At 47.6% G+C, this 27,159-nt stretch overlaps 2 protein-coding genes across 2 annotated transcripts in view; one reads left to right on the top strand and one right to left on the bottom strand.

Annotated features, from left to right (window-relative positions):
* The window catches only part of LOC103190321 (pyruvate carboxylase, mitochondrial), a 203,447-nt gene that overhangs the window by 86,077 nt on the left and 90,211 nt on the right, over positions 1-27,159 (top strand). The window lies entirely within an intron of this gene.
* On the bottom strand, positions 13,262-26,969 carry LOC103190319 (leucine-rich repeat and fibronectin type-III domain-containing protein 4). Its single transcript, XM_007911056.2, is given in 4 exon segments — positions 13,262-14,186; positions 16,273-17,395; positions 17,398-17,701; positions 26,555-26,969. Coding segments are annotated over 3 exon segments (2,217 nt in total). The 5' UTR covers positions 17,654-17,701; positions 26,555-26,969; the 3' UTR covers positions 13,262-13,348.

Genomic DNA, 27,159 nt, shown 5'->3' with positions numbered 1-27,159 from the left:
CGTGTTTCTTACATGGGAAGTGGAATTGGCTGGTTGTATTCTTTTGCGCCTGCCAGCGACTGAGAGGTTGGCATTGGGCGAGGCTGGTTTATTGTTTTCCCAATTAAGGCATAATAATAATCCTTGCATTTGATACAGCGCCTTATCACGTCTTCGAGACATCTCAAAGCGTTCAGAGGGCATTTCATGATTGAATGGTCCAGTGTTCTTAGCTGAAAAACTGTTCTCTTTCTCAGCGTTGGCTGTGGTGTTTGGAGAGCCAAGTGGCTTAGACCTTGGATGACAGGTGGATTCTTGCTCAGATAGATTGTCCTGTAGATCACAAAACAGTCAAAGTACTGTATCTGTCGCAGAAGTTCTGCCTTCATGAATCGCAAGAGATAGTAACTCATTCGCCTTTTGTGTTTTTTTTACCTCTGTGTGGACTGAGAGAGCTGCTCTCTCAAACGCTTTTACCTCTTGATGTCCTCCACTCCATCTTTTACTCAAGCCTTCGCTTGTTGTGGTGTAAATTGCTCAGTTGCTCTCAAGTACCTCACTCTAAGTGATCTTATGTGTCTTGTGTCGATTGGCTGTTTGACCTCGCAGACCTTACAAACAGCTACCAGCGATTGCTGAGGAGCCACCTAGCGTTGGAACAATCAAATGTTTCCCAAAGCAGTCAGCTTGGTGAAGGGTTGGGCATCTAAACTCCACGTCAGAACTCAAGTTTAAAGGCTAGCGTAGTGGTTAGGGCACTCGTCTCACAAGCGAAAGGACCCAGGTTTGATTCCCGAGCAGGGTGAAACCTGAGGCAAGCTTCCTTGCATCACACACACGCCTCTGTTTACCCAGCAGGAGGTAAGAACCCCTTTGTTAGTCGATTGGTGCATCACTTTCTGGGGGTAATAATTCCCACAAAAAAAAATTGGTCGCCGAATCCACAACTGTTGTAGGACACTGCGACTAACACTGCGTGTCTTACCCACAAATACACAGTCAATCCAGTCAATATTCTGTCTCAACAATGTGATAAGCTGCTAAGTCAAATTCAAGGATTATTATTATTATTATTATTCCAGGGCAATACCAGGGCAGTGTTGTTTGTCAGAGATGCCGCTCTTCGAGTGAGATGCTAAACCCAAAGTCTTGACTTCCTGAGGCACTATTCCAAACGAGAAGGGAATTTCTCCTGGTGTCCTGCCAAGCACTCCTCCAGATCAGACACTGCCCATTAACCTCACCAGTTTGTGTGATTTACCTGTGTGCAAAATACCATTTGCCTATTTTTTATATTAAAAACAAGTCACTGCACTTGACAGTAATTACTGTGAAGCACGTAGCGATGAGGACTATTTACAGAGTGCCAATATGCGGCATGCTAAAGGTCATTAAAGTCACAGCTATATCTTTTCTCCCTGCTACATGTTTTGACCTTTGCTAATGTGTGGTAAAAGGATATTCCCTTTGCAAGTGCAGTAAATACAACAGGATATAATGGGTGTTGTGTAGGAGTTGGCTTTGGTTGAAGTCAGCGCTGTTAAATTGGTGTGGCTTAGTCAGTTTGACCCTGGAGCCTTCCACCAGCTTAGAAATTATAGGGGGAGCAGCCAGCCAGAGTGATCAGTGAGGTTTGCATGTGTTTGCTCCTCGGAGATCGACCAACTAGTGACTATCCTTCTTGGGGGTGGAGGGGGTAAGCGAGGTCTCGTCGGAGCTGAACTGGCACAACGAAATGTCGGAATCAAGCCAACCCTCTGCGGCTGCCGCGCTTCGCCCACAAATTACACAGTGAATTCACTTTACCATGTATCCTGTGAAGCGCTTTGAGACGTCTCAAAGAGGTGATAAGGCGCTGTATCAAATGCAAGGATTATTATTATTTTTTCCCCCATGTCACTAACTTCCCATCGCACTGATATCCCTGAAACCACATCCCCTGAAATCAGGAATTGCGCTGAGCTTCACACAGTCCCCCTGACCTTGAAGCACTTACAGAAAACTGCATTCATGTCCACTTGCATTTACTTCACAATGAGTCGCTTGCTTTCTGCCTCTCGTTGGAGCGAGTGGCAGTGTGTGTTGCGCTGGAGATTGGTGTCTCTCTCCAGGTACTCTGGCAGGGAGGGAAGGGGAATTTCATTTGTGGTATCGAGAGAATAAGGCTAAAGTGGAGAATGAAGATTGCTTCTGAAGTCTATGTGAAATGAGGCTATGAAATTGAAAGGTTAGAACTGAAGATTTTATCTTTTTTTCCCTTTTAAAAAAAAGTTACCAAAAATAATTTCTAGAATTACAAAGAGTTATACGGTTTAGAAACAAGCCGACTCATCTGTGCCCAACGTCCCTGCTTTATGAAAGGAGTCACTGGGGGTAAGGAACCTTCCACTCAGCTTCTGTTAACCCTGCAAGCCAAAGCCCTAATGGATAGCGTAGACCCAGCTGGACAAGCAGCGGGAAAGCTTGCCAGACAGCGCTTTCAATGGCAAGCTGCATGGTTTTAGCTGGTTAGACTCTGGCAGTTACCCCAACGCACACTCTGGGCTCCCCACAAGTCTTGGCTCTTGCCAACCTGCGCCTAATACTCTCTGCACTTAGGTAAAGCAGGATCCAGGGAGAGAGAGAGAGAGTGCATTCCAACAATCTACTCTTATCAAAACCCCTCATAATTGTGAACACCTCCGTTAAATCTCCCCTCAACCTTCTCTGCTCTAAGAAGAGCAATGCCGGTCTCTCTAGTCTCTCCACATAACTGAAGGCCTTCATCCACGTTGAATTTTCCCTTTGTTAGAATCTTGACTGCCTCTGTCTGTCTGGTCTCCATACTAAAACAACAGTAAAATCATTTCTTGTGTTTGATCCGGCACCTATTAATGTCTCCAAGCACTTTCTATGCAATTGCTGTCAAGTAGTGACTGTATTTATAGGCTTATACAGCAGCCAAATTGCACACAAGACGCCAAAGTAGCCATGAAGTAATGGCCAATTGATCTGGAAGATTGTTGGTCAGGATTTTTTTTGTGGTCAGCCGGGTGTCCAACACGTGTGGAAACCCATCACCGTGATTAACAGCGTATAAGCCAAACTGAGATTTCCATGTATCCCACTTACACATGGAAATCCCAGAGATAGATTGTTGGAATGGAATGCGCTCTCTTTCCCTGGAGGGACGTTTGAGACATGATAAGACGCTATATCTATTAATATCCACAGACGAGCCTTATCCGATAGATACCAATGCAGTTCTCCCACATAACAAATTTACTTATAAAGGACAAGTCAGTTCTGTAAAGCAGCCAGAGACATAAGTAATGAATGAAGAGGAGAGATAGCAAGGCTAGGAAGGCTGCTGGGCTGATAGCAGAGAGTAGAACCCCCACATGGACAGGGTTCTGTGATCGAGAGCCAGCGAGAAGATCCCAAGATGTTCAACACCCCCAGCCAGAGGCGAGGGGAGTGACCTGGAGCAGGTGAGGAGGCGTGAGAGCAGGAACCCAGGCTTTGATCTATATTTAATGCCAATCTAAATTTATTCTCCCTCGCATCTCATCAACTCTTCGGCTATTTCTCCTTCTCGTTTCAGCACATTACAGCAGAACTTGTTTCCTACTCCCCCTCACGTTTAATAATAATAGCAATACTGGCATTTGATACTGCGCCTTATCACGTCTTTGAGACATTTCAAAGCGCTTCATAGGATACACTGTAAAGTGTAGTGACTGTATATTTTGTGGGCAAAACACGGCAGCCAATTGCGCACAGCAGTGTCCCACAAACAGTCGTGGATTGAGTGACCAAATTCTCATTTTTTTAAGGGATTATTACCACTGGAAAACATGATCTCCAATCGACTAACAATTCCTATTCCTATTTACAGAGGCATGTGTGTGGAATAAGGAAACTTGGCTAAGTTTTGACCCTGCCCGGGAATCAAACCCAGGTCCTCTCACTTGCGAGGCGAGTGCTCTAACCACTACGCTGCAGGACTCCACAAAAATGCAAAGATAATTAGTTAAGCAGCCATGTCATATTAGGCAAGATTGTAAAGCAGTTTGAAACCCTAATTGGGAAGTCATTCCCTCACATAAGCTTTAAATCCACTCACATTTAAAGCCAGCAAGTTTGGAGGAAGCCGGGAAAGTAAGGACGAGTTTATTTGAACGAGCGGTTAATAAAATTGTGGAATAAGTTACTCGGGAAGGGCGTTCCACTCAATGGGTTCAGGAGCCAACTCAAGATTTTTTGGTCAGACAGGTGTCTGACACACGTGGAAACCCATCACTGTTGCTTAAGAGTCTCAAAACCCAACTGAGAATTCCAGGCCTCCCACGTGGAAATCCCAGAGATAGATTGTTGGAATGGAATGCGCTCTCTCTCTCTCCCTGGAGAACTCCGGAGAGTATTAGGCTCAGGTTGGGCGAGAGCCAAAGCTTGTGGGGGGAGCCCAGAGTGCGTTGGGGGTAACTGCTGGAGTCTAATCAGCTAAAACCACACACAGCTCGGCCATCGAGAGCGCTGTGTGCCTCAGCTTTCCCGCTGCTTATCCAGCTAGGACCACCTGACCAGTTAGGGCTTTGACTTGCAGGGTTAACAGGGTTAAAAGGTCCATCCCGTTCACCTTCCACCATCCAAGCAGTCACATGCACGTGTCATGTCCCAAACTGTGGAGTGTATCCCGAGATATTATTTCCTAAAAGAAATCTATCTCATTTGCTTTTGAAAGTCATCCACAAAGTTGTTACAAAACTCTCTTCTCTTGAATCAAGCCTCCATTAACTGCGGTATTTGGAAAAGTAATAATAATAATCCTTACGTTTGATACAGCGCCTTATCAAGTTGTTGAGAACATCTCAGAGCGCTTCACAGAATCTACTGTAAAGTGGAGTGACTCTGCATTTTGTTGGTGAAACACGACAGCCAATTTAAAATTTAAAAGTATAAGTAACTTACTTGCTTTCTCCCTCCCCCTCTCTCCTGCTCTCATATCCTCTTCCCTCCCTTTGAGTCACTAATTGACAACTGCAATTAGCTGGAAACACAGACATTTTCAGCTCATTGTGTGTGTGTGTGTGTGTGTGTGCGCGCGTTACCTCTACCTTTGCTTTTTACCAATTACACTTCCCAGCTCTTTCCCCTCATCCCTCGTTTGTGCTAATTGTCTGGTGTGTGTCACCCCTGCGTGTTCTCACTTGCTCAATGTAGGTCACAGATTTTCACGCTATTTCTGAGCGCAGCATTGTGTGCCAGAGGACAGGCCTGAGTGGTGGATGATGAATGTGGAGCGAGTGCTAATGATGACACCCACTGTCTCATGACGGAGTCTGACATTCACGTTTCCTCTGCTCGTACTCACAGAGTATTTGTACTCACAGCCCGGCTCGCAGAGCACAGAGCCGCGCTTCCCAGGGACTGAAACTAAACCCAGCGAGACACAGAGAAAGAGCGCGAGAGAGCGAGCGATTGAGTGAGCAACAGTGGCTTATTGCAGCAAGAGCTGCTGAGGGTATTAACTAACTGTGTAACACGCTGTACATAGATTGGCTTGCTTTTGTTGAAGTGTGGAATGGCTGTGGACTGTTTAACCACAACCAGTTTATTTGTAAAGGGCCCTTTCGCTCAGAATAACTTGACAGTGGTGGGGATGGGCAACAAGCCTCCGGGAGGCAGTTAAGGTGGGGATCGAAGATAGAGAGATAATAATAATAATAATTCTTGAGATAGAGGGAGGGTTGGATTGGCGCAGGGAGTGATAGAGGTAAAGGCGTAGCAATAATAATACCTGAAGATGTGTGCCATTAACTGCTGCGTTTTGCCCACCAATATACAGTCAATTCACTTTACAGTGTGTGCTGTGAAGCACTTTGAGACGTCTCAAAGACTTGATAAGGCGCTGAGTCAAATGCAAGGATTATTATTATTATAACTCACATACGTGGCTGATCACTTTACTCTGCGCCCACAGGGAAACCAGAGGTAGAATCATTCCCCCTCTCTCGCGCTCTCTCTCTCTCTCTCTCTCTCTACTTTGCGTGGAGGGTTGGCACGGAGGAAGTTAAGTACACTATCCTCTGCCGATTACTTTACAAATGTACTGAAATCCTTGTGTCGAATTATGCGAGACAGTCAGTAATACTCTCGAACGCTTTAATCAGGAAAGTACTCAGGTAGCCAATTGCGCACAGCAGTTCTTCCCACAACAGTCTTGAATTGAGTGACCAAATTATTATTATTACTTTTGGAAGGGATTATTATCCCCGGAAAGCGATCCGTCAATCGACTAACGACCAGGTTCTTACTTTCTGCTAAGTAAACAGAGGTGTGTGTGTGTGTGGGGTGGGGTGGGGGGTGTAGAGTAAGGAAACTTGCCCAGCATTTCGCCCTGACCCGCCCGGGAACCAAACCCAAGTCCTCTTGCTGCGGGGCTCCACGTGATGTAACGTAAATTCACGAGCAGGACTGATTTTTCTTTAAGAGTCTGTCCACATATTGTCTTACAAATGAGAAATTCTGCGAGAGAGGTGGATGCTAACTCCCTTTACAATAGAAATGCAATAATCCCCACCTGAGCGGTGATGTAGAACTGTTTCTCAGGGTGTACATAACAGATAAGACGACCCTATGGAATAAATAAAACGCTGGGGCGGGAAAAGACACACAAATACAGATGGTTTCGTTCCTTATCCAAATAATAGATTTTTTTTTAGCTGCAGTTATCCATTAATGAGAGAAAGGTATTTGCCCTTTTGTAAGCCCTGCGTGTTCAGTGAATAGGTCCCTTTGGGAATAAATTACATGTGGGCTAACGTGCAGTGTGCCTTGGGGTTGGTGTGGAGTGGATGAGAGTAATGTGCACCGTTTCCTTACTCCACACACACACACCTCTGTTTACCGAGCAGTAATAGGAACCCGCCTGTTAGTTGATTGGCGGATTGCTTTTCCAGGGGCTTATGATCCTTCCAAAAAAGATATAATAAAATAATTTGGGTCACTCAACGACTGTTTGCGGGACACTGTTGTGCGCATTTGGCTGCCGGGTTTCGCCCACAAAATGTAGTCAATTCACAACTCCAACGATGACTATTATTATTGTGGATCACTTTTCCGAGGCAATGATGGGGGGAGAGAGAGAGAGGGGGAGAGAGAACAGGGAATGGGGTTAGAGGAGAGAGCTCCAGTGGGGAGCGAGCAGCAGCACAGACATGATGAGCTTTGAAATGTTCTATGAATGTAATGCTACGGGCTCTGCTTCCCAGCTGCAGCAAACTGTCAGCTCCCCAATAGCTTGTGGCTGAGATAATAATACTTATAATCCTTGCATTTGATACAGCGCCTTATCATGTCTTTGAGACATCTCAAAACGCTGCACAGAATATACTGTAAAGTGAATTCACTGTGTATTTTGTGGGCGAAAGATCAGCACAGACCAGAGATGGAACCTGGTACTTTTCTGCCTTTTACAGCTCATCGAGGGAAAAAATCACAGCCCCAAGCGGCTGACAACTGTCCTCTCGGGCCTGGTGTAATAGCACAACGCTGACGTGAAGCATTGAGAAAAGGTCACACCACCCTTCCCCAGCGAGTGGCTCTGAGATGACAAACCCGCTTAAGAGTCTGAGTTGATTCTCGCAAACTTAAGCTACATTTCAGGCCAACCTGACATTTAAAGTGGAGATTGCAGCAGGTTCGGCCTGGCAGCACTTGTTTGTTGCCGGGAGAAACACAAGTGACTAACTGCATCGCTGACCTGTTGCACACTCCATCACTATCTGCACCTTGCAGCGATGCCAACACAAGGCAATCTCCTCTTAACACTGGAAATCTTAGCCAGCGATCAGCTTGAGTGTGGAGTGCGATTGTGGTTGTAGCTCACAGGTCCCTGGAGTGATGAGCACTTGCAAACACTGGGGCCCGTTGCTCCACACGCCTCTCCTGAACACGCCGCTCTTCAGCTCGCGAAGGTCTCTTCAGGCTCACCAGACGTCATTTTGCAGAGCGGAGACTTTCGACGGAAAGGGAAGAGAACTTTATTCCCACCTTTTGCGACTGTTTTTCAGCGAGGGTTAGATTTAACAACAACTGACACAGCGCCCTTCATGTGGGGCTGCGTCTCGGAGCGCTTAACACTGGCAGAGCCTGACACCAAGCCAGGGAGGGAGGGGAGGTAACCGTAAGGGCTCCACGCTTTACAGTATATTCCGTGAAGCTCTTTGAGACGTCGTAACGACGTGATACGGTGCTATGTAAAATGCAAGGATTACTATTAAGAATATAGACTTGGATACCAGCAAACACTGGCTGTTGTGGGCTGTGTCTAAGACCATTCACTGCTGATTGAGTGTTACATGGGCTTGTATGATATTAACCTTGGAATAGTGTCAGTGGAATATTGCAACCGTTCTTACAAGCAATTAAAAAGTGATTTTCCTTATCTGCTGACTGAAAATGTCAAGCACTTAGGAGATGTGACATAGACTGATAGGTTCCTGAGAGCCTTTATAGTCAAACTCGACAAATCATTTAAAAGCACTTAGGAAGTTTGGAGAGAATGTGATGGGGAGTGAGCAGGTCATATCAGCAGCACTTAGGGTGACTCCAGTGGGGGCGCTCAAGCCAGTATTTCCATGTGCTCGTACATACTGGTGGAGAGTAATCCTTTTAGCATTCGATGTGACTCCTTATCACGTCTTTGAGGTTTCAAAGAAATTAATTTGTGGAGTTCTGTAGAGTAGTGGTTAGCAAGCGAGAGGTCCCAGGTTCAGTTCCCGGGCGGGACAGGGCAAAATCTTCGGCAGGTTTCCTTACGAAACACGCCTCTGCTTAGCTCGCAGTAAGTTGGAAGCAGTAAGTTAGTCGATTGGTGGATCACTTTTCAGGTATAATAATCCATCCAAAAAATCCCTCTTTAAACGTAGTCATTCAGTCCACTGACTGTTTGTGGGACGCTGCTGTGCGCAATTGGCTGCCGCGTTTCGCCCACAAAATATACAGCCAAATCACTCTACAGTATATTCTGTGAAGCGCTTTGAGACGTCTAAACGACTTGATAAGGTCCACATAACAGGAGCTGTGAAGAAAGCCAGAGGAGGGGGAGTTGGTTTTACCTGGAAAAGGAAGGCTGAGAGATGAAGGTTGTCAGTCACACTGAGAGTGGACGAACCCTTTCAATCGCACGATAAATAATTAATACCACACATGTCTGCTATTAATTTTTCAGTGACATTTATTTAAATTTCTCCTAACCAGAATGTGAGGCATCACCTAGTTGGTGGTGTTTGCTGTGAAATGGCCCTCAGTTTAAGGGTCAGACTCTTTGTTTCACTGTGAAAACACTTGACAGAACCTTAATGCTCCCAGACAGGGGGCAGAGATGGCTGGGATCCGCTGATCTTCTCACTGTGCAAACCGAGAGAGGAGCAAAATTCAGCTTTGTTTGTGAGACGCTGACGTGAATGGTGATGGTGAATATCGACCGTTCCAACCCCACCTGTCAGAATTAATAAATTGACTTACATTATCACACAGGATCTCGGTAGGGTCCTGCGGGGGAGTGGTTAGCACACTCACCTCGCAAGTGAGAAGACCCAGGTTCGATTCCGAGGCAGGGTGAAGCCTTAATCAAGTTTCCTTACTCCACACACGCGCCTCTGTTTACCGAGCAGTAAGTAGGCACCTGTTTGTTAGACAATTGGCTGAATCGCTTTTCCGGGGCGATAATCCCCCAGTAAAACAAAAATGTGGTCACTCAATCCACGACTGTTTGTGGGGCATCGCTGTGTGCAATTGGTTGCCACGTTTCGCCTACAAAATGCACAGTCACTGCACTTTACAGTGTATCCTGTGAAGCGCTTTGAGACGTCTGTAAGATCAAATGCAAGGATTATTATCTGGAGGAGCAAAATTCAGCTTTGTTATTGTGGGACTTGGGCCTGAGCTGACGGAATTGCGTTGGCCACTGTGAAGCGCCCAGAGTCACTGCCCCGCGTGAAGGGTGCTGCGTAAGTGCAAGTTGTTGTTGTTGTGAATGTATTGATGAGTGCCGACTGAGTACTTACAATTCCCCTGAACTCCCGCTGTAAGGTACTGATTAGTAAAAGACTATTTCTCAAGCGTAGCATTGGAAAATGAATTGTGAAAATCCCCCGGGCATGTCTGGTTACTTTAATTTGACTGTTCTCTTTCATTCAGTGTATTTTTTTAAAAAAAAAGTGTTTTTCTTCTGCTTTAACAGATAAACATATTTAAAAGTCTCTCATAGGATCAGTTCATGTACACTGAATCTCCATTACAATAGCATAGCATGAGGAGGGGGTTTCCCTCAGGGCCTTTGTGAAGGAATTCCTAATCTCAAACAGTGGCCCTCGACACGCACCAAATGCCGAGTTCCTCCCGTCTGGCTGTTCAGGTGGATGTTAAAGATCCTGCGGTGCTATTGGAAAAGAGAAGGGAGTTTCTCTCTCTCCCAGTGTCCCGGCCAATAATCCTCCAAATAAAATTGGTCACTGAATCCACGACTGTTTGTGGGCCACTGCTGTGTGCAATTGGTAAACACTCACTGCTCTTTACAGTATATCCTGTGAAGCGCTTTGCGTCGTCTCAATGACACGATGAGGCCCTATATCAAAGGCAAGGATTATCATTAATATTATTATTGTTAATCATAATCTCACGGGTCTGTGTCCCTGTCGTCTCTGTTGGCAGATTGTGGGACATCAAGCTCACAGCCTCCCCAGAGCAGTACTGGGGGGAAGCCCTGCATTGTCAGAGGTGACAGCTTTCATAAGAGGGGCGTTAAAACATTGCTGTTCTCTCAGTGAACATTGAAGATCTCACACATGCTATCGGAACAATGAAGGGAGTTTTTTCAGTGAGTCGGCCAACAATCTTGCCGGGTGATTAAGGGACTTGGCTGTGAGCGAGTGGCTGCCATATTTGCTTACAAAATTGGATGAAATTGGGCATTCACTTCACAGCTGTTTGTGGGACGTCGCTGTGCACAAATTGACCGCCTCGTTCCACAAAGTATACAGCTGCTACACTTTATAGTGTATCCTGTGAAGCGCTTTGAGACGCTTCGAAGACGTGATAAGGCGCTGTATCAAATGCATGGGTTATTATTATTACTTTTGAATGCAACTATCGAATCTGCTTCCACCCTTTCAGGCAGTGCATTCCAGACCGTAACAACTCACTGTTTAAAAAAATGTCTCCTCGTCTCCCCTCTGGTTCTTTTGCCAATTATCTTAAATCTGTGACCTCTGGTTACCGACCCGCCCGCCCGCCAGAGGAAACAGCCTCTATAAAGTCACCCCTCAACCTTCTCGCTCTAAGGAGAACAATCCTAGGTGTAGGTTGGATTTGAACCCAATTTTAAATCTCCTGTGTACCAGCCCTGAGGGAGGTTCATGAAATTATTGCCCCTGCCCTGAGGAAACCAAAGTCCCTTTCTAAATCACCTCAAATATCCTTCTGCTTTCAGGCCTTCGATTGATTTCAGACTGGAGATCATATATACTATAGGAGTCCTGTACAGAAGTGGTAGGCAGAGGGAGAGAGAGAGACTAAGCAATTGGCTGCCATGTTTCCCCCTCAAAATATTGAGTCAATTCACTTTATATTCTGTGAAGCGCTTTGAGACGTCTCAGCGACGTGATAAGGCCTGGATCAAATGCAAGGATTATTATTATTGCCGTATGTGATTGTGTGTTTATTTCCAGTCAGGATTTACAGAGATGATTTTGGCAAATGATATTCAATCGAACAAAACTGGTTTCAATTATGACCTAAAACAACACATTTGAGTTCACGGTGTGATAATAAAGACAGTAACAGAATTTGCAGAGCTGTAGTTCCAGCGCTGCATTGACATATCTTACATTGCAGTCTGTCAAATCAACCATTGATCTGGTCACTTGAATATCCAGAGGTCAGTATATCTGTGTCTCTTCAACAGTTCAGCCCAAATCGTGTGCCTAGTACGCCATTGTGGAGTCCTGCAGTGTAGTGGTTAGAGCACTCGCCTCGCAAGCGAGAGGACCTGGGTTCGATTCCCGGCCTGGGCGAAACCGTAGGCAAGTTTCCTTACTCCACACACAGGCCTCTGTTTACCTAGCAGTTAGTAGGAACGTGGTTGTTAGTCGATTGGCGGATCGCCTTTCCGGGGGTAATAATCCCTTCAAAAAAAATAAAAAAAGGAATAATGATTTGGTCACTCTATCCACGGCTGTTTGTGGGACGCTGCTGTGTGCAATTGTCTGCCACGTTTCGCTGACAAAATATACAGTCACTACACTTTACAGTATATTCTGTGAAGCACTTTGAGACGCCTCGAAGACATGACAAGAGCCTATACCAAATGCAGGGATTATTATGTTATCGACTGGCTTGCCTTTCTCTTATTTTTGCTTAAAAAATAAAATGAAAGGGGGAAAAAAATCTTCTCCCTGACAATACTTAAACATCTTAAATTGTATTGCATCCCATTCCCGATTCGATGGCAGCCCGGTCCGGAGATTTTGGGTGAGTACCCGAAACACTAAGCTTCATGCAGGCTGTGAGATGCCATGATCATTCGTTTTTGGGGGCGGACAGTTGTTTAACACACGCGGAAACCCATCCCTGTGCGTAAGAGTCTCCAAACCCAACTGAGAATTCCATTTATTTGACCTATACCTGGGAATCCCAGAGATAGGTTGTTGGAATGGAATGCGCTCTCTCTCCCTCCCTGGAGGGACACACCCCGCTTACGTAATTGCGGAGAGTATTAGGCGCAGGTTGGCAAGAGCCAAGGCTTGGGGGGAGCCCAGAGTGTGCGTTGGGGTAACTGCCAGAGTCTAACCAGCTAAACCCACACACAGCTTGGCCATCGAGAGCGCTGTCTGGCCAGCTTTCCCGCTGCTAGTCCGTTATTTGGGGTTTGGCTGCAGGCTTAACAGGAACCGAGGGGAAGGATTCCCTGTCCCGAGTGAACAGAGGGGTAGGGAGAGACAGAGAAAAATATCCCGAAGTCAAAGGTCTCCTCCCTTCAGCACTGTACTCCAGAGACATCTTGCTACCAGTCACCATCTCTCAGCAGGAAAGGAATGTGCGTAATCTACCCCACAGATCGGATTCTGTCTTATCCCAACTTTTTTTGCATTTAATAAAACTTCAGTGGAAGTGTACAGCAGGCTTTCCCCTCTCGCCCTCCCCCCCCCCCCCCCACCCCAACCCCCCCTTCCCCTCAAGCACGTTCAAGGTTCTTGTCTGGCCCACAAAATACACAGTTACTCCACTTTACAGTATATCCTGTGAAGCGCTTTGCGACGTCTCAAAGACGTGATAAGGCGCTGTATCCAGTGCGAGGATCCTTGTCCCATGTTCTCAGTTCCTCTCAGACTATGCTCTCCTCCAGCTCGTCAGAATTGTAGAAGGTTTTCTTTTTCCCCATGACTTCTCCCTCGGTGGCATACTGCACTAACATGCCATGAACCGACTGGCTACGTCTAGTCCAGATCACGCTAAAGCGCTTGGCGTAGCTGTAGCAGGTGGTGGCACCAATGTCCCCCATGTCAAACGAGCAGCTGCGCTTGGTTTTGGGCATCTCCGAGGATTGGGGGCAGGGCTGCTTGGCCAACGCGGTTCTCTCACCAGGACCCTCTCCCCCCTGACAGCCCAGTGTGGCCAGCTCGCCATCCCCCTCGCCCCTCTGCTTGCACTTATACCTTTTTCTCTGAGTCTTGGCGCTGTACGGTGGCGCTTTGCGAGACTCCTGGCGAGGCAGGTTGGCAGAGGAGAGGTCTGGCACTGGCACTCCGCCTGTCGGCTGCCCTCTGGTGTTGAGCACTGTAATCCTCTGGGCGGACACCATCCCATTGGGCACCGTGGTCTGGCTGCCGTTGGTTTGTGAGTACACATCGGTGAGCTTGGGCACCTCACAGCGGGCACTGCCACATACCTTGTACTTGACCATCATGATCACGGTGAAGACCAGCAGCGTGACCACGATGATGCCCCCCACGATGACAGTCAGTGTGCCCCCCAGGAAGTGGGCGTGCAGTAGGTGGCAGTGGGGGTACTCCTCGTGGGTGCTGAACTGGATGCAGCCCACCACCTTGGTGGCTGCCAGCTGCGTCACCGAATCGTCGTAGATGGCCAGGATACAGAGGTCATAGTCCACACCTGAGATGAGGTTCTTCAAGATAAAAGCCTTGCTCTTCGACGAGATGATTCTGAAATGAGAGGAATTAATAGTAATGGAAATAATATTAATCCTTGCATTTCATACAGCACCTTAACACGTCGTTGAGACATCTCAAAGCGGTTCATATGAGTGATCATATTACTGATTTTTTGAAGAGATTATTACCACCGCAAAGCGATCCGCCAGTCGACTAACAAGCGGCTTCCTGCTTACTGCTGGTAAACAGGCGCGTAGAGTAAGGAAACTTACCTGAGGTTTCACCCCACCCAGGAATTGAACCAGGGTCCTCTTGCTTATGAGGTGAGTGCTCTAACCACTAAGCAACAGGACTCCACTGACTACAGACTCCCTGATCCCCAACTCTAGCTACCTGCCCCCTCTGGCCTGCAGGCTGAGTTTTGAAGCCCACAAAACTGTCCATTTAAGAAAGGAGTAAAAGGCAATGAAGGAGAATGGTTTGTCAATAAAACTGTCAGCAAACATCAGTCTCCAGCAAAGGTCAACCAGCCATGAAACACAAGAGAGAGGCTTTTCATCTGTTCCCTTCAATAAACTGAATAAATCTACCCTATCACCCTATTGTCAGAGACCAGAGATGCACAAACATCAGAGACCTCTAAAAATCCTCACATCTGAAATGTTCGCAACTCAAATCGCACTCCAAAGTTTCTATAAAGTGTAGTGACTGTGTATCTGTAGGCGAACACAATAGCAGATATGTTCATTGCCACTTGACTAGTCACTGGGGACAGGGAATCCTCCCACTCAGCTCCTGATAATCTTGCAAGCCAAAGCCCTAACTAATGGGTAGGGTGGTTCTAACTGGACAAGCAGTGGGAAAGCTTGGCCAGACAGCGCTCTCTCTCTCACTCCCTCTCTCAATGGCCGAGCTGTGTGTGGGTTTAGCTGGTTAGACTCCAGCAGTTACCCCAACGCACACTCTGGGCTCCCCCCAAGCTTGGCTCCCGCCCAACCTGAGCCTAATACTCTCCAGAATTAGGTAAGCAAGGGGGCGTCCCTCCAGGGAGAGAGAGAGCGCGCATTCCATCCCAACCATCTCTCTCCGAGATTCCCATGTGTTGGTGGGATGCATGGAAAGCTCAGCTTGGTTTGGAGACTTGTAAGGATGGTGGTAGGTTTCAGCTCGCATCAGGCGCCCGTGTTTTCCAGCGCACACACTTTCAGTGCCTGTGTGCGGAATAATGGAGAGTGATGACAAGGTGGCAATCTAATTTAAAGGGTTGAGATGTCATGGGCAGGAGTGAAGCTCAATTGGTTTAGCTGAACCCTGGAATCCGATTACTGTCTCGAAATTGCAACCGGTTGCATTTTCTATGTAAAGTAATGATATTATGACCGTAGGGTTGGGTATTGCTTTGCTCTCATTCCCCCTCTCTGTCGCTGTGGAGTGTCGGAGCGCTGCAAGTTCGGGAGAGATAATTAAATTTCGAGCAGAGCTTTAAGTGTTTTTGACATTGCCAATCAGGAGGTTTATGAAAAATTCCCAGTTGATTTGATCTGCAAAAATCTCACTCCCCGAGCTTCTATTTAGTGCACGTTCCACACACACACATGCGCATTGTTCTGTATATGTGGGGCAGAAGCAAACCGAGCTATATAATAATCCTTGCGTTTGATATAGCCCCTTTCCATGTCTTCGAGACGTCTCAAAGTGCTTCTCAGGATACACTAAAGTGGAGTGACTGTATATTTTGTCGGCGGGCCAAACGCAGTAGCCAATTGCTCACAATTGCTCCTACAATCAGTCATGGATTGAGTGACCAAATCATTGATCACTCAATCATTATTTTTTCTGAAGGGATTGTTACCCTGGGAAAGCGATCCACCAATTGACTAACAAGCGGGTTCCTACTTACTACTTAAGGAAACTTGCCTGAGGTTTTGCCCTGAAGGGAATCGAACCCAGGTCCTCTCCCTTGCGAGGTGAGAGCTCTAACCAGTAAGCTACAGGACTCCTCTATGAAACATATCCTGACGTGAAAGGCTTGGTATCAAATACAAAGATTCATCACTCAGTCTCCGCTCTACAGTTTTACATTAGCGTTGGGGACAATGGATGGTTTCAGTGTACGAGAAAGGCAGCGTGTGCTCACCTGTACACAAGTGTCTCATCGATGGAGCAGTTGTACTGGATTTGGTACATCCACACGATGTGGGGAGACTTGCTCTGTGCCCAGCGAATGAGAGCTGTGGTGCCGGTCACGTCAGTCACAGACACCGTCTTGTCCCGGGGCCTGCTCCTGCCTGTGCTGTTGGTCACGGGTTTAGTGGAGGTGCTGATGTCCGAGGAGCCCGGATCGTGGTGCAGGATCTGTAGGGTCCCGTTGCCGCGGTGAGGGAGGGGGATGATCTTCAAGTCTGCCAGTGCCGTCGATTCACCAGCCGCGTTGGTGGCAAAGCAAGTGTAGACTCCGTCTTCTCTCATGGTGGTGACCAGGATATCGAGCGTGCCGTTCCTGTAGGACACTATCCTGGAGGAGTTAGACACGATCTTATCCTCGGGCGAGACCCAGTGGATAATGGGTTCGGGATCCCCGATGGCTCGGCACTTTAACGTAGCTCGCTGCCCCTCCAGGATCCACACCTTGTGTGTGTGTCTGGTGATGAGAGGAGGCTCACAGATAAACTCCTCCTCGGGGATAGACCAGAAATACCTGCCGGCCAGGTGAGCAGGGGAGGCACACGTCTCCATGTCGTCCTCTCGCACCAGGCGTCTCAACCACAGCAGCTCACAGTTGCAGTGCAGAGGGTTCCCCCCGAAGTTCAGGATAATGATAGAGGTGTACGGGGTGGGATTTATAACTCCAGTCTGGGAGCGGGAGAACAGAGAGTCTGGGGGCAGAGTCTGCAGCCTGTTAGATGTCATGTCCAGGCGAGCCAGCTTAAATAGCTCCGCAAACGTGTCGGCCATGATGTAGTCGATCAGGTTGTGGTCCAGGTTGAGCATGTGCAGGTTGACCATGCTCTGGATGGCCTCCCACGGCACGCGCTGCAGGTTGTTGAAGGAAAGGTCCAAGTCCTCGAGGGTCACCACAAAGTCGTCGAAGGCCGACAGGGCGATGTTGATCAGCTGGTTGTTGTTGATGATCAGGTGCTGGAGGTTTATTAGCCCCCGAAGGCTGTCCTCGTGGATCCTGATCAGCCGGTTGCTGTCCAGGTGGAGCGAGCGCAAGCTCTCCAGGTCCCCGAAGGCGAAGGGCTCCAGGCTGATGATGTGTTTCTGGACAGTGTCAGGTCCACCAGACCCGACATGTTGAGGAAGTCAGGCTGGGCGATCACCCGCAGGAAGTTGTCAGCCAGTCGGAGCTCCACGGTCCTCCGGTCGATGTTTATTGGGATGAAGAGCAGCCCCTTGTTAGCGCACAGAGTGCTCAGCGACTCAGACAGGTTCTGGCAAGTGCAGTGGAAAGGGCAGGCTTCGGACCCGGCTGCTAAGCTTCCTACCAGCAGAAAGGCGAACGTGAACTTTTCCATGGTAGTCCCGTTAGAGAGGTGTGTGGGCAGCCAATGTCCAGATTAGACCTGCGGGCAACACAGAACACACACCAGGTCAATGCAGACAGACATCAGGGCAACCGTTTATACACAGACTCCAATCATGTGGAGTCCTGGAGCGTAGTGGTTAGCGCAAGAGGACACGGGATCAATTCCCGGGCCGGGTAACATCTTTAAACAAGATTCCTTCCTCCACGCGCGCCTCTGTTTACCGGCAGTCAGTAGGAACCCGCTTGTTAGTCGATTGCCGGATCGTTTTTCCGGGGGTAACAATCCGACAAAAAAACATTTGGTCACTCAATCCACGACTGTTTGTGGGACACTGCTGTGAGCAATTGGCTGCTGTGTTTCACCCACAAAAATATACAGTCACTACATTTTACAATATCATAGAATCTTACAGCTATCCAACCAGTCCCACTCCACTGCGCCTATTCTGCGATGCGCTTTGTGACGCCTCAACAGCGTGATGATGTGTGATATCAAATGGAAGCGTTAGAAGTAGTATTATAGTGATTTTCCCTCTCCCTGGTAACCTTGTGATGGGGCCTGGAGAGGAGGTGACTCTCTCGCCTGCTGGTAAATTGCTGCGATAGATCAGGAACAGGTTACAATTTGAGTCCAGAGCGGTGAAAGGAAAACAACAAGGTCTTTGTTTTATTGATGAGCCTGTCACTGGACAATGAGGGGTATCAGGTTTGCACAGTTGCTGGTTTAATGTGCTTGTTGGCTTGTTGACTGACGTATCTGTTTAACAGGGTAGTAATGTACAACACAATAGAAGGCCAGATAAACCATTGCCCTGATAATGATAATAATAATAATAATCCAGCCATATGTTCCAGGGTCTTAGCACATCTTCAAGACGTCTCAAAGTGCTTCACAGAATACACTGTCAAGTGAATGGACTCTATTTTGTGGGTGACTTGTCCACTTGGGGCACAGCAGTGTCCCACAAACAGTCGTGGCTTGAGTGACCACGTGTTTTTTTGAAGGGATTATTACCCTTAGAAATGTGACTTGTCAATTGACTGACAACTGGGTTCCTACTTACTGCTGGTAAACAGAGGCGTGTTTACTTGGGAATCGAGCCAGGGTCCTCTCGCTGGTGAGGCGAGTGCTCTAACCACTACACTACAGGGAGCTTTAGTCATGCTCCTTGTAAGCACGTTCCATTGCACTAAAACAAAGCCCAGACATGAACTAGAGCAGTGCGCTCACTCTGTCACTGAGTGCGCGGATTACAAAGACAGCCTCTGGGGGAGGAGAGAGCAGTTTCTGTTCTGTCAGGAGAACAGCCGAGACTCTCAAACAACTCATGATCATAGGAAGATGGTCGAGTAGGTATTAGAATCTAGAAGTTTACAGCACAGAAGGAGACCATTCGGCCCATCGAGTCCCACAGAAAGGTTTTCGTTCAATCCCACTGCCCTGCCTTACCCCTAGACCCCTTGAAGCCTCTATCCTTCATATACCCTCAGTGTAGTCTGAGATCAAATAAAATGAAAGACCTTCTTCACTCCCTCTATCACAGAGGACGTTATGTGCCTCCTCTCCCCCAAAGCCTCGAAAATGCTGCATAAATAATAATCCTTGCATTTGATATATTATCAAATATATCACATTGTTGAGACACCTCAAAGCGCTTCACAGAATATACTGTAAAATGAATTGACAGGATATTTGTAATTATTATTTATTTTATTTTGGAGGGATTAATACCCCCGGAAAACGATCCATCAATCTACTAACAACCAGGTTCCTATTTACTGCGAGGTAAACAGGCGCGTGTGGAGAAGGAAAGTTGCCCAACATTTTGCCTTGTCCGCCCAGGTATCAAACCCAGGTGCTGTTGCTTGCGAGGCGAGGGCTCTAATCACTACGCTACAGGACGCCACGTTGAGAATTTCTGCTGGTAAATTGCTCATTGTCTGTTGCTGGAAGGACTGTTCTGCAGTTGCGTGTCAGGAAGCTTCCTATCTCATCAGTGTGTACATTGTAAGGATTGAAAAGCAGCGAGGGGCTGGTGAATGGCGTCCTGATTGTGTGTGCGCGTGCAGGGCTGCGATTGAGAACCGCATTGGGGCCACCTCAATCACCAAGCAAATTCAGTGCCTTAACACACTGAAAGACCCGTTCTTATCCTTTAAGATAGTGGCAGAAATGCCTTACAGCATATTCTCCTGCTTCAAATGGATTTATCTTGAAACACTCGCCTTGTTCCCAGGAACACAGCGCTCGGTTGAGCTGTCTGAATGGATTGTAAGCTGTTTATTATCTGACTCTAGATGACAATTTGCTCAGCTTATCTCTGCTAATTTTAAGTCTGCTGTTGAGTTAAAGATTACAGTGTGGGAATTTTTCTCCGGGCCTGTCATCAGCTCACAGGTACCTCGAGGCATTCACATAAAGGACGTCTCAGAGTGCTCTATGTTGGGCTGACCGAGTGGACAGAGAGGGAGAAGTGGGGAGAGTTTAGAGGGAAGGGCAGGTTCGATGATAATAATAATAATCTTTGCATTTGATACAACGCTTCATCAGGTCGTTGAGACGTCTCAAAGCGCTTCACAGAATACACTGTAAAGAGAATTCCCGGGAAAGGCAAAACCTTAGGCACGTTTCCTTACTCCACACGCACCCCTCTGTTTACCGAGCAGTAAGTAGAAACCTGGTTAGTCAATTGGTGGATCACTTTCCGTGGGGTAATAATTCCTCAGAAAAAAATTGGTCACTCAATCTATGACTGTGTGTGGGACGCTGCTGTGTGCAATTGGCTGTCCTGTTTCGTCCACAAAATATACACTCACTACACTTTACAGTATATTATACAGAGAGTGAGGCTTAGGGACTGTTGGATGGAGTTCTAGAGGGTGGGGGCAGAGAGGCTGAAGAGGGGACGAAGCCATGGATGGCCTTGAAAGTGAGGACGAGAAGTTTGAACTCGATCCTCTGGGCGATGGGGAGCCAGTGGAGCCGGGCCAGGGTGGGATTAATAGGGTCGCGGAGCCTGGTGCAGGAGAGGACATGAGCTGCAGACTGATCTCTGAATGATCTCCATCCTACAGGTCAAACCATCAGGAAAAACAGCCCGTCAGTAAGGCAATGATTAGTGTGCAGATACTAATAGAATAATAGAAGGGTTGCCATCAATTCAGGGGATTAGTCTTAAACTCCGAGATTCTGGTGACTAACCGAAACTGCACCAACTTTACTTCATGTCAATTCGCCCCAAACCCACTATTGGATTAGCAGCTTGTAATGCTCAGAGATGTGTCTCTTATTTGCTGTGTAATTGTTTCACACAAAGCTGCTTAATCCCCAGAGGAGAGGCTGACTTTGAACGAAGTGGGTCGGCGAGACTGAGGAAAATTTGCTAATGCAACTGCCATGGGTTCAGTGAAGTCGTGTAGTTCAGTGAGTGGTTAGGGCACTCGCCTCGTAAGCGAGAGGACCTGACTTCGATTCTCGGGCGGTTCAGGGCCAAACGTTGGGCACGTTTACTTACTATACACACGCCTCTGCTTACCAGCAGTCAGTAGGAACCCACTTGTTAGTCGATTGGGGGATCGCTTTCCAGTGGTAATAATCCCGCCAAAATAATAATAATTTGGTCACTCAACCCACGACTGTTTGTGGGACACTGCTGTGCGCAATCGGCCGCCGCGTTTCGCCCACAAAATACACAGTCACTGCACTTTACCGTTTATTCTGTGAAGCGCATTGAGACGTCTCAAAGATGTGATAATGCGCTGTATCAAATGAAAGGATTATTATTATTATGGGTTCATCCCCAGCAAAGAATTGAAACCCACAGCGCTGAGGTTTAGCTTTAGTAGCTGCACATTCATAGAATATTCAAGGAAAAATTCCACCGGGTTTCAAACTTCAATTGGAATACTTAGTGAGGACGTAGAAATGCAGTGTAATGGGGAGTGGCAACAGTGCTAACTATTAATTCATTCCACCATAAAAATAATAATCCTTGCATTTGATATAGCGCCTTATCACGTCGGCGAGACATCTCAAAGCACTTCACAGGATACACTGTGATGTGTAGTGACTGTGTATTTTGTGGGCGAAACACGGCAGCCAATTGCCTGGTCTTTCTCCCTCTCTTGTCTCTCTCCCTCTCTGGTCTCACCCTCTCTCTCTCCCTCAGGCCTCACCCTCTCTCTCTCTCTGTCTGTCTGTCTGTCTGTCTGTCTGTCTGGTATCTCTCCCTCCTTCTCGCTTGTCTCTCTCTGTCCCCCTCCCTCTGGTCTCTCTCTCCTCTGTATGTAAAGAACTAACAGATTTCCTGTTTCCCCCACTGCCCCCTCTCTCTTCCCTCTCGCGTCAATCCATCTGCACAAAAAATGTTCTCAGATATATTCAAACAACGAATATCACTAAATCAAAAATCCGAGCCCAAAATGACAGGATTAAGGGAGCTTTCGTGTTCTTTCCCTGCTACAGGGGCAATCATTCCTCCTAACTTCAGGGGAGATCATTCCTCCTAACCTCATTACTTTTCCATCAAACCGCATTTTGTTTTAATTTCATATAAAAGTCCCAGCCTTGGCCATTTTTTCCCATTCGGGGGATTAAAATCGTAGAATAATAGAATTTTACAGCACAGAAGGAGGCCATTCGGCCCATCATGCCTGTGCCTGCTCTTTGGCCCCACTCCCCTGCTCTTACCCCATAATCCTCCACATTTTTCCTTTTCAAGTCCCTATCCAATTCCCTTTTAAAAGCAATTATCGAATCTGCTTCCACCAGCCTTTCAGGCAGTGCATTCCAGACCGTAACAACTCTCTGCGTGAAAATATGTCTCCTCGTCTCCCCTCTGGTTCTTTTCCCAATTATCTTAAATCTGTGTCCTGGTTACCGACCCGCCCGCCCGCCCGCCAGAGGAAACTGTTTCTTCCTATCTAATATGTTAATATTCAATTAATCCTGGAGTAATTGAATGATACCAGGGTTTAAAGGGTTAATCGGGAACACTTACCCCCCCATAGGGCTGTGGATTATGGCTGATCCATTCACACTGTTCAGACTGAGCTGCATAGATTGTTGTTAGGTCAGGATATCAAGGGAAAAAAATAATAATAATCTGGTCATTCAATCCACGCCCGCCGCGTTTCACCCACAAAATACACAGTCACTACACTTTACAATATATGCTGTGAAGCACTTTGAGACTTCTCGATAATGCGATAAGGCACTCTATCAAATGCAAGGATTATTATAATTATTATGCTGACAGCTCCTATTACCCACTTCAGGTTAGAGATTTGAGCAAGTGCTTGTACTCCGTGTTCCAACATCTGTTTTGTTTGAAGCGAGGAATCTGTCCGGCCCTCCTCTTAATTGCTACCGGGGACCATCAGTAACTAACGCTGGAATTTGCTGCATTATTTCACAGTTGCAAAGGGTTTTTCAGTGAATTTTCCAATCCTCCCTTTAGCTTCACCAGCCCCGGCAACCAATCCTTGTCCAACCTACTGTGACCTTCACAAGCTCAAGAGTGTGAATGAGTTGCATTCAATTCAAAAGTATTTCAGTCCTCACAGGCTGTGCAAACAAACGAGGGAATTACCAAAATTAGTTGACGGAATGGAAAGCATTTTAACCCTTCGCTCTGTCCCGTGAGAGAAGGCTTTAACCCTTTAGGGACTGCCTTGGCCATTAGCAGACAGACAACGTTGAGAAAAACGCCAACAACTTGCATTTTACACCGTGCCACTCACGCGGGGTATCGTCCCAGAGCGCTTGACAGTGGCAGACCACAACGCTGAGCTGGAGGTAGAGCGGGGAGGTGGCAGTAGGCATTATTGAAGAGGAAGGTCTTCAGGTCGCCCTGAAGATGGGGAGGGATGGGGCAAGACGGAGGGATTGAGGGTGAGAGTCCCGGAGTTTCGGGCATAGCGGTTGAAAGTGTGGTTGCCGTTGGTGGCGCAGAGGGCACGGGGGATAAGCAGGAGGCCCTATGGAGCAGGTCGAGGAGGGCAGCAGGTAGTGAGATTGAATGAACAACTTGCTCTGATGGCGGGTGCGGAGCCAATGGGCTGAACCTCCTCCTGGGCTGATTCTATGAATTACACGTTCCAGAAATGGTTCTGGCATTTTTTATGTTGTTTCTGAGAGGAATGATAACCAGTTTGTGCTGAAAGCAATCAATTCTCCTTCCTTCCTTCCCTCCCTCCACACACTCCCTCCCCAAAGGACCGGGCTGGATAGATAGCAGTCCATTAAACTGGCGGAGAGCAATACTACTCCCTTCCGATTTCCTGGTAAAACTCTACTCTGTCTTCTCATAATGTGCAGAAAAGCACTTGTTTTGATGGGCTGACTGGCTGGGGTTGAAGGGTAGATCAATGGAGCTCGCGCAGCCTCTAATGCTATCAAGTGTTTGGGTGCCATTCTGTTGTACTCTGTTGACTTGTCCTTCTGACGTGAAGGGCGCTATACAAGTGTAACTTGTTGTTGTTGTCCTATATATGTTGCATTGCCGTCCTTCGGGTGAGATGGTAAACCCACTCCCTTGGCTGCCTGTTCAAGTGGACGTTAAAGATCTCCTGCGGCATTATTCGAAAAGAGAAGGGAGTTTCTCTCTTTCTGTCCCTCGGTGTCCTGGCCAACAATCCCCCAAATACAATTGGTGGCTGTTTGTGGGACACAGACAGCGGTGTGCAATTGGCTGCTGTGTTTAAGGATTAAAGGGGGTGTGATAGTTTCTCTGTAGCTTTGGGAAGGAAACACATCTGTACAAATGGATGAAGCAAATCGAATGGAAACACATGTGTATAATTTGTCCGTGGAACTCCATCCCACAGTCCCTTCGCCTCGCTCCCTCTCTCTCCTCCTTCAAGGCATATCTCAAGACCCTTCTCTTCGACCGAAGGCGCCTTCTACCCCCACCCTCCACCCCTCCTGATCCCAACCCAACAAGTGCGTGAGAACTTCAGGGGGAGGGGTTTCCCTTCGCCCTATCTATTGTCTCTCGTGGATTCCAGGGGGAGCACTCGCTGTGCAAGTGAGAGACCTGAGTTCAATCCCAGGCAGAGGGCGAAACCTTGGGCAAGTTTCCTTACTCCACACAGAGCCTAATAGCAATCCCTCCAAAACCCAAAACAATAATAAATTGGTCATTTTCAATCTACGACTGTTTGTGGGACATTGCTGTGCGCAATTGGCTGCCGCGTTCGCCCACAAATATACAGTCAATTCACTTTACAGTGTGTTCTGTGAAGCGCTTTGGGACGTCCTCCCGACGTGAAAAGCGCTATATCAAATGCAAGGATTATTATTATTATTATTATAACCCCCAGCTCAGGTCCAAATTCCCAATTATCCAGAGCCTTTGGTACGTCCTCCTGACGTGAAAGGCGCTGTGTAAAGGTAATGTGTTGTTGTTATTGTTGTGGAGCAGGTTAAGCGAATTTACCCTGAAGGGTTAAGTGAACTGTAATGTTCAGCTGGTGTTGAATGTAATTAGTTGACCCACTGGTGAAGAGTTTGCTGATATCCACCAACAAAGGGGGTTTTCTGCCAATTGTCTCCTTCAAGCTGTTCGGGGACAGTTTTTCACAGTATTTTCACAGATCGGTTTCAGGAGCTGTTGCGTAATTCATCAGTGTTCGAAAGGCTCGTTTGAGGGTTTGAAATAAAAAAAAACAACAATAATAATAATGCGGTCACTCAATCCACGACTGTTTGCGGGGGGGGGGGACCGCCGCTGTGCGCAGTTGGGCCGCCGCGTTTCGCCCACAAAACATACAGTCAATTCAATTTACAGTGCGTTCCGTGAAGCGCTTTGAGACGCCTCGAAGACGTGGTAAGACGCCGTGGGTGGGGTTGGGAGGAAAGCTGTGCAGCTCTGAATGTAAAATAATGCAGTTTCTGCCTGTGTGGGGTGTGGGGTGGGGGGTGGGGGGGGGGGGAGGGAGAGAGAGAGAGAGAAATAAACAGCGCCTTTCAGAAGTACGTCTGCGCTGGAGAAATCAATGTCAGTATTCAGAGGCTAAGGCTGGAGAGAGAGAGAGAGAGAGAGAGAGAGATCTGGGCAGCTGGAGTCCCCGCGTAATGCTTGTGATAAAATGCATTCTGTTCCCCCCCCGAAAAAAATCAGTCATTAAAGTAACCCCAAAGGAAAGGATTACCGCCTCACAGATGCGTCCAAAAAACAAATGGACAAATGGACGGATGTGATTTGTATGTACGTGTGGATACTGTCACATCCAAGAATAGAATGAAACAAATCTGGAGGGTTTTTTACCCCCACACCCCCCCCCCTCCCCCCCCCCCCCCCCCACACACACCCACCCACACACACCACAACACACACCACAAGGGAGAAATCTGGTCAACGCTGATGTGGTCAAATGTGTCATAAAATAAATAAATTCTTGAGCTCTTAAGATGACAGAACGACGAAGGAGGAAAAGTGTTTCGGTGAAAATTCACTGTCCCCCTTTATATATATATATATATATATCACTAATCGATGGGATAATGTGGTGTACCCCCGTATTCAGCAAAAGGGCAGTCGGTTGTGGCAGGAGAGCAAAGCCAACATGCGGCGGTGAAATGGTTAACAGTTCTGCACACACACTCAGACACACACACACAGCCTCACACACATGTACACACACATGTACACACACACATATACACCCACACAGACATGTGGACCCGCACATACAGTCCCCAAAACCCCCCATTTCACCTCTACATCTTAATGACGTTGTACCAACAACGTCCATAACACTTTAGTGCCTCTCTCCGCCGTTCCAACGCTGAACAGTCCCCCAACACTTTTTCGTTTAAAGCAAATAAACATTTTTTTCACATCTCTCTCTCTCTCTCTGTGTGTGTTTCCCTCTCTGTAAAGTTTACCTTCACAGCCTCGGCAGCTGCGAGTGTGTGGCTCCCACTGTCCCATCCGCACCGACACTGCGTCCCTCCTCCCGCACCGCAGCTCCGGACATCTTCAGCGCTGGTGGAATGGTCCGAGAGATGGGGTGTGTCTCCCCCTCTCTCCCCCTCTCCCCCTCTCCCCCGCTCTCCCGCCCCAGACCGGCTCTCCCCTGTAACTGGAGCTCCCGTCCTTTTCAACGGTTGGGTTTCCAGGCGTTCATGTGTGTGTGAGACCATCGCTGCACAATCCAACTTCCAGAGGAACCTCCATCCACAGTGCCATCGCTCTCCCCCAGTGAACAAAGATGCCGTTTGTTCGCTTAACTCAAGATATCTCTGTGTGCATTGCTCTCTCCCTCGTGCTCTCTCGCTGTCTGCCCCCCACCCCCCTCCCTCCCTCCCTCTCTGTATCTCTGTATCTCTCTCTCTCCTGTATCTCTCCCCTTCTCCCTCCCCCCCCCCCTCTCTCTGTATCTCTCTCTCTTTCCCTCTCTCTCTGTATCTCTCTCTCTCTCTGTACCTCTCTCTCTCTGTATCTCTCTCTCTCTGTATCTCTCCCCCTCTCCCCCCCCCTCTCTCTGTAT

This window comes from Callorhinchus milii, unplaced genomic scaffold, assembly GCF_018977255.1.
Source record: "Callorhinchus milii isolate IMCB2004 unplaced genomic scaffold, IMCB_Cmil_1.0 Scaffold37, whole genome shotgun sequence".
Classification (NCBI taxonomy): domain Eukaryota; kingdom Metazoa; phylum Chordata; class Chondrichthyes; order Chimaeriformes; family Callorhinchidae; genus Callorhinchus; species Callorhinchus milii.
Note: the sequence above shows the minus strand (reverse complement) of the source record. Positions and strands in the feature narration are given on the sequence as shown.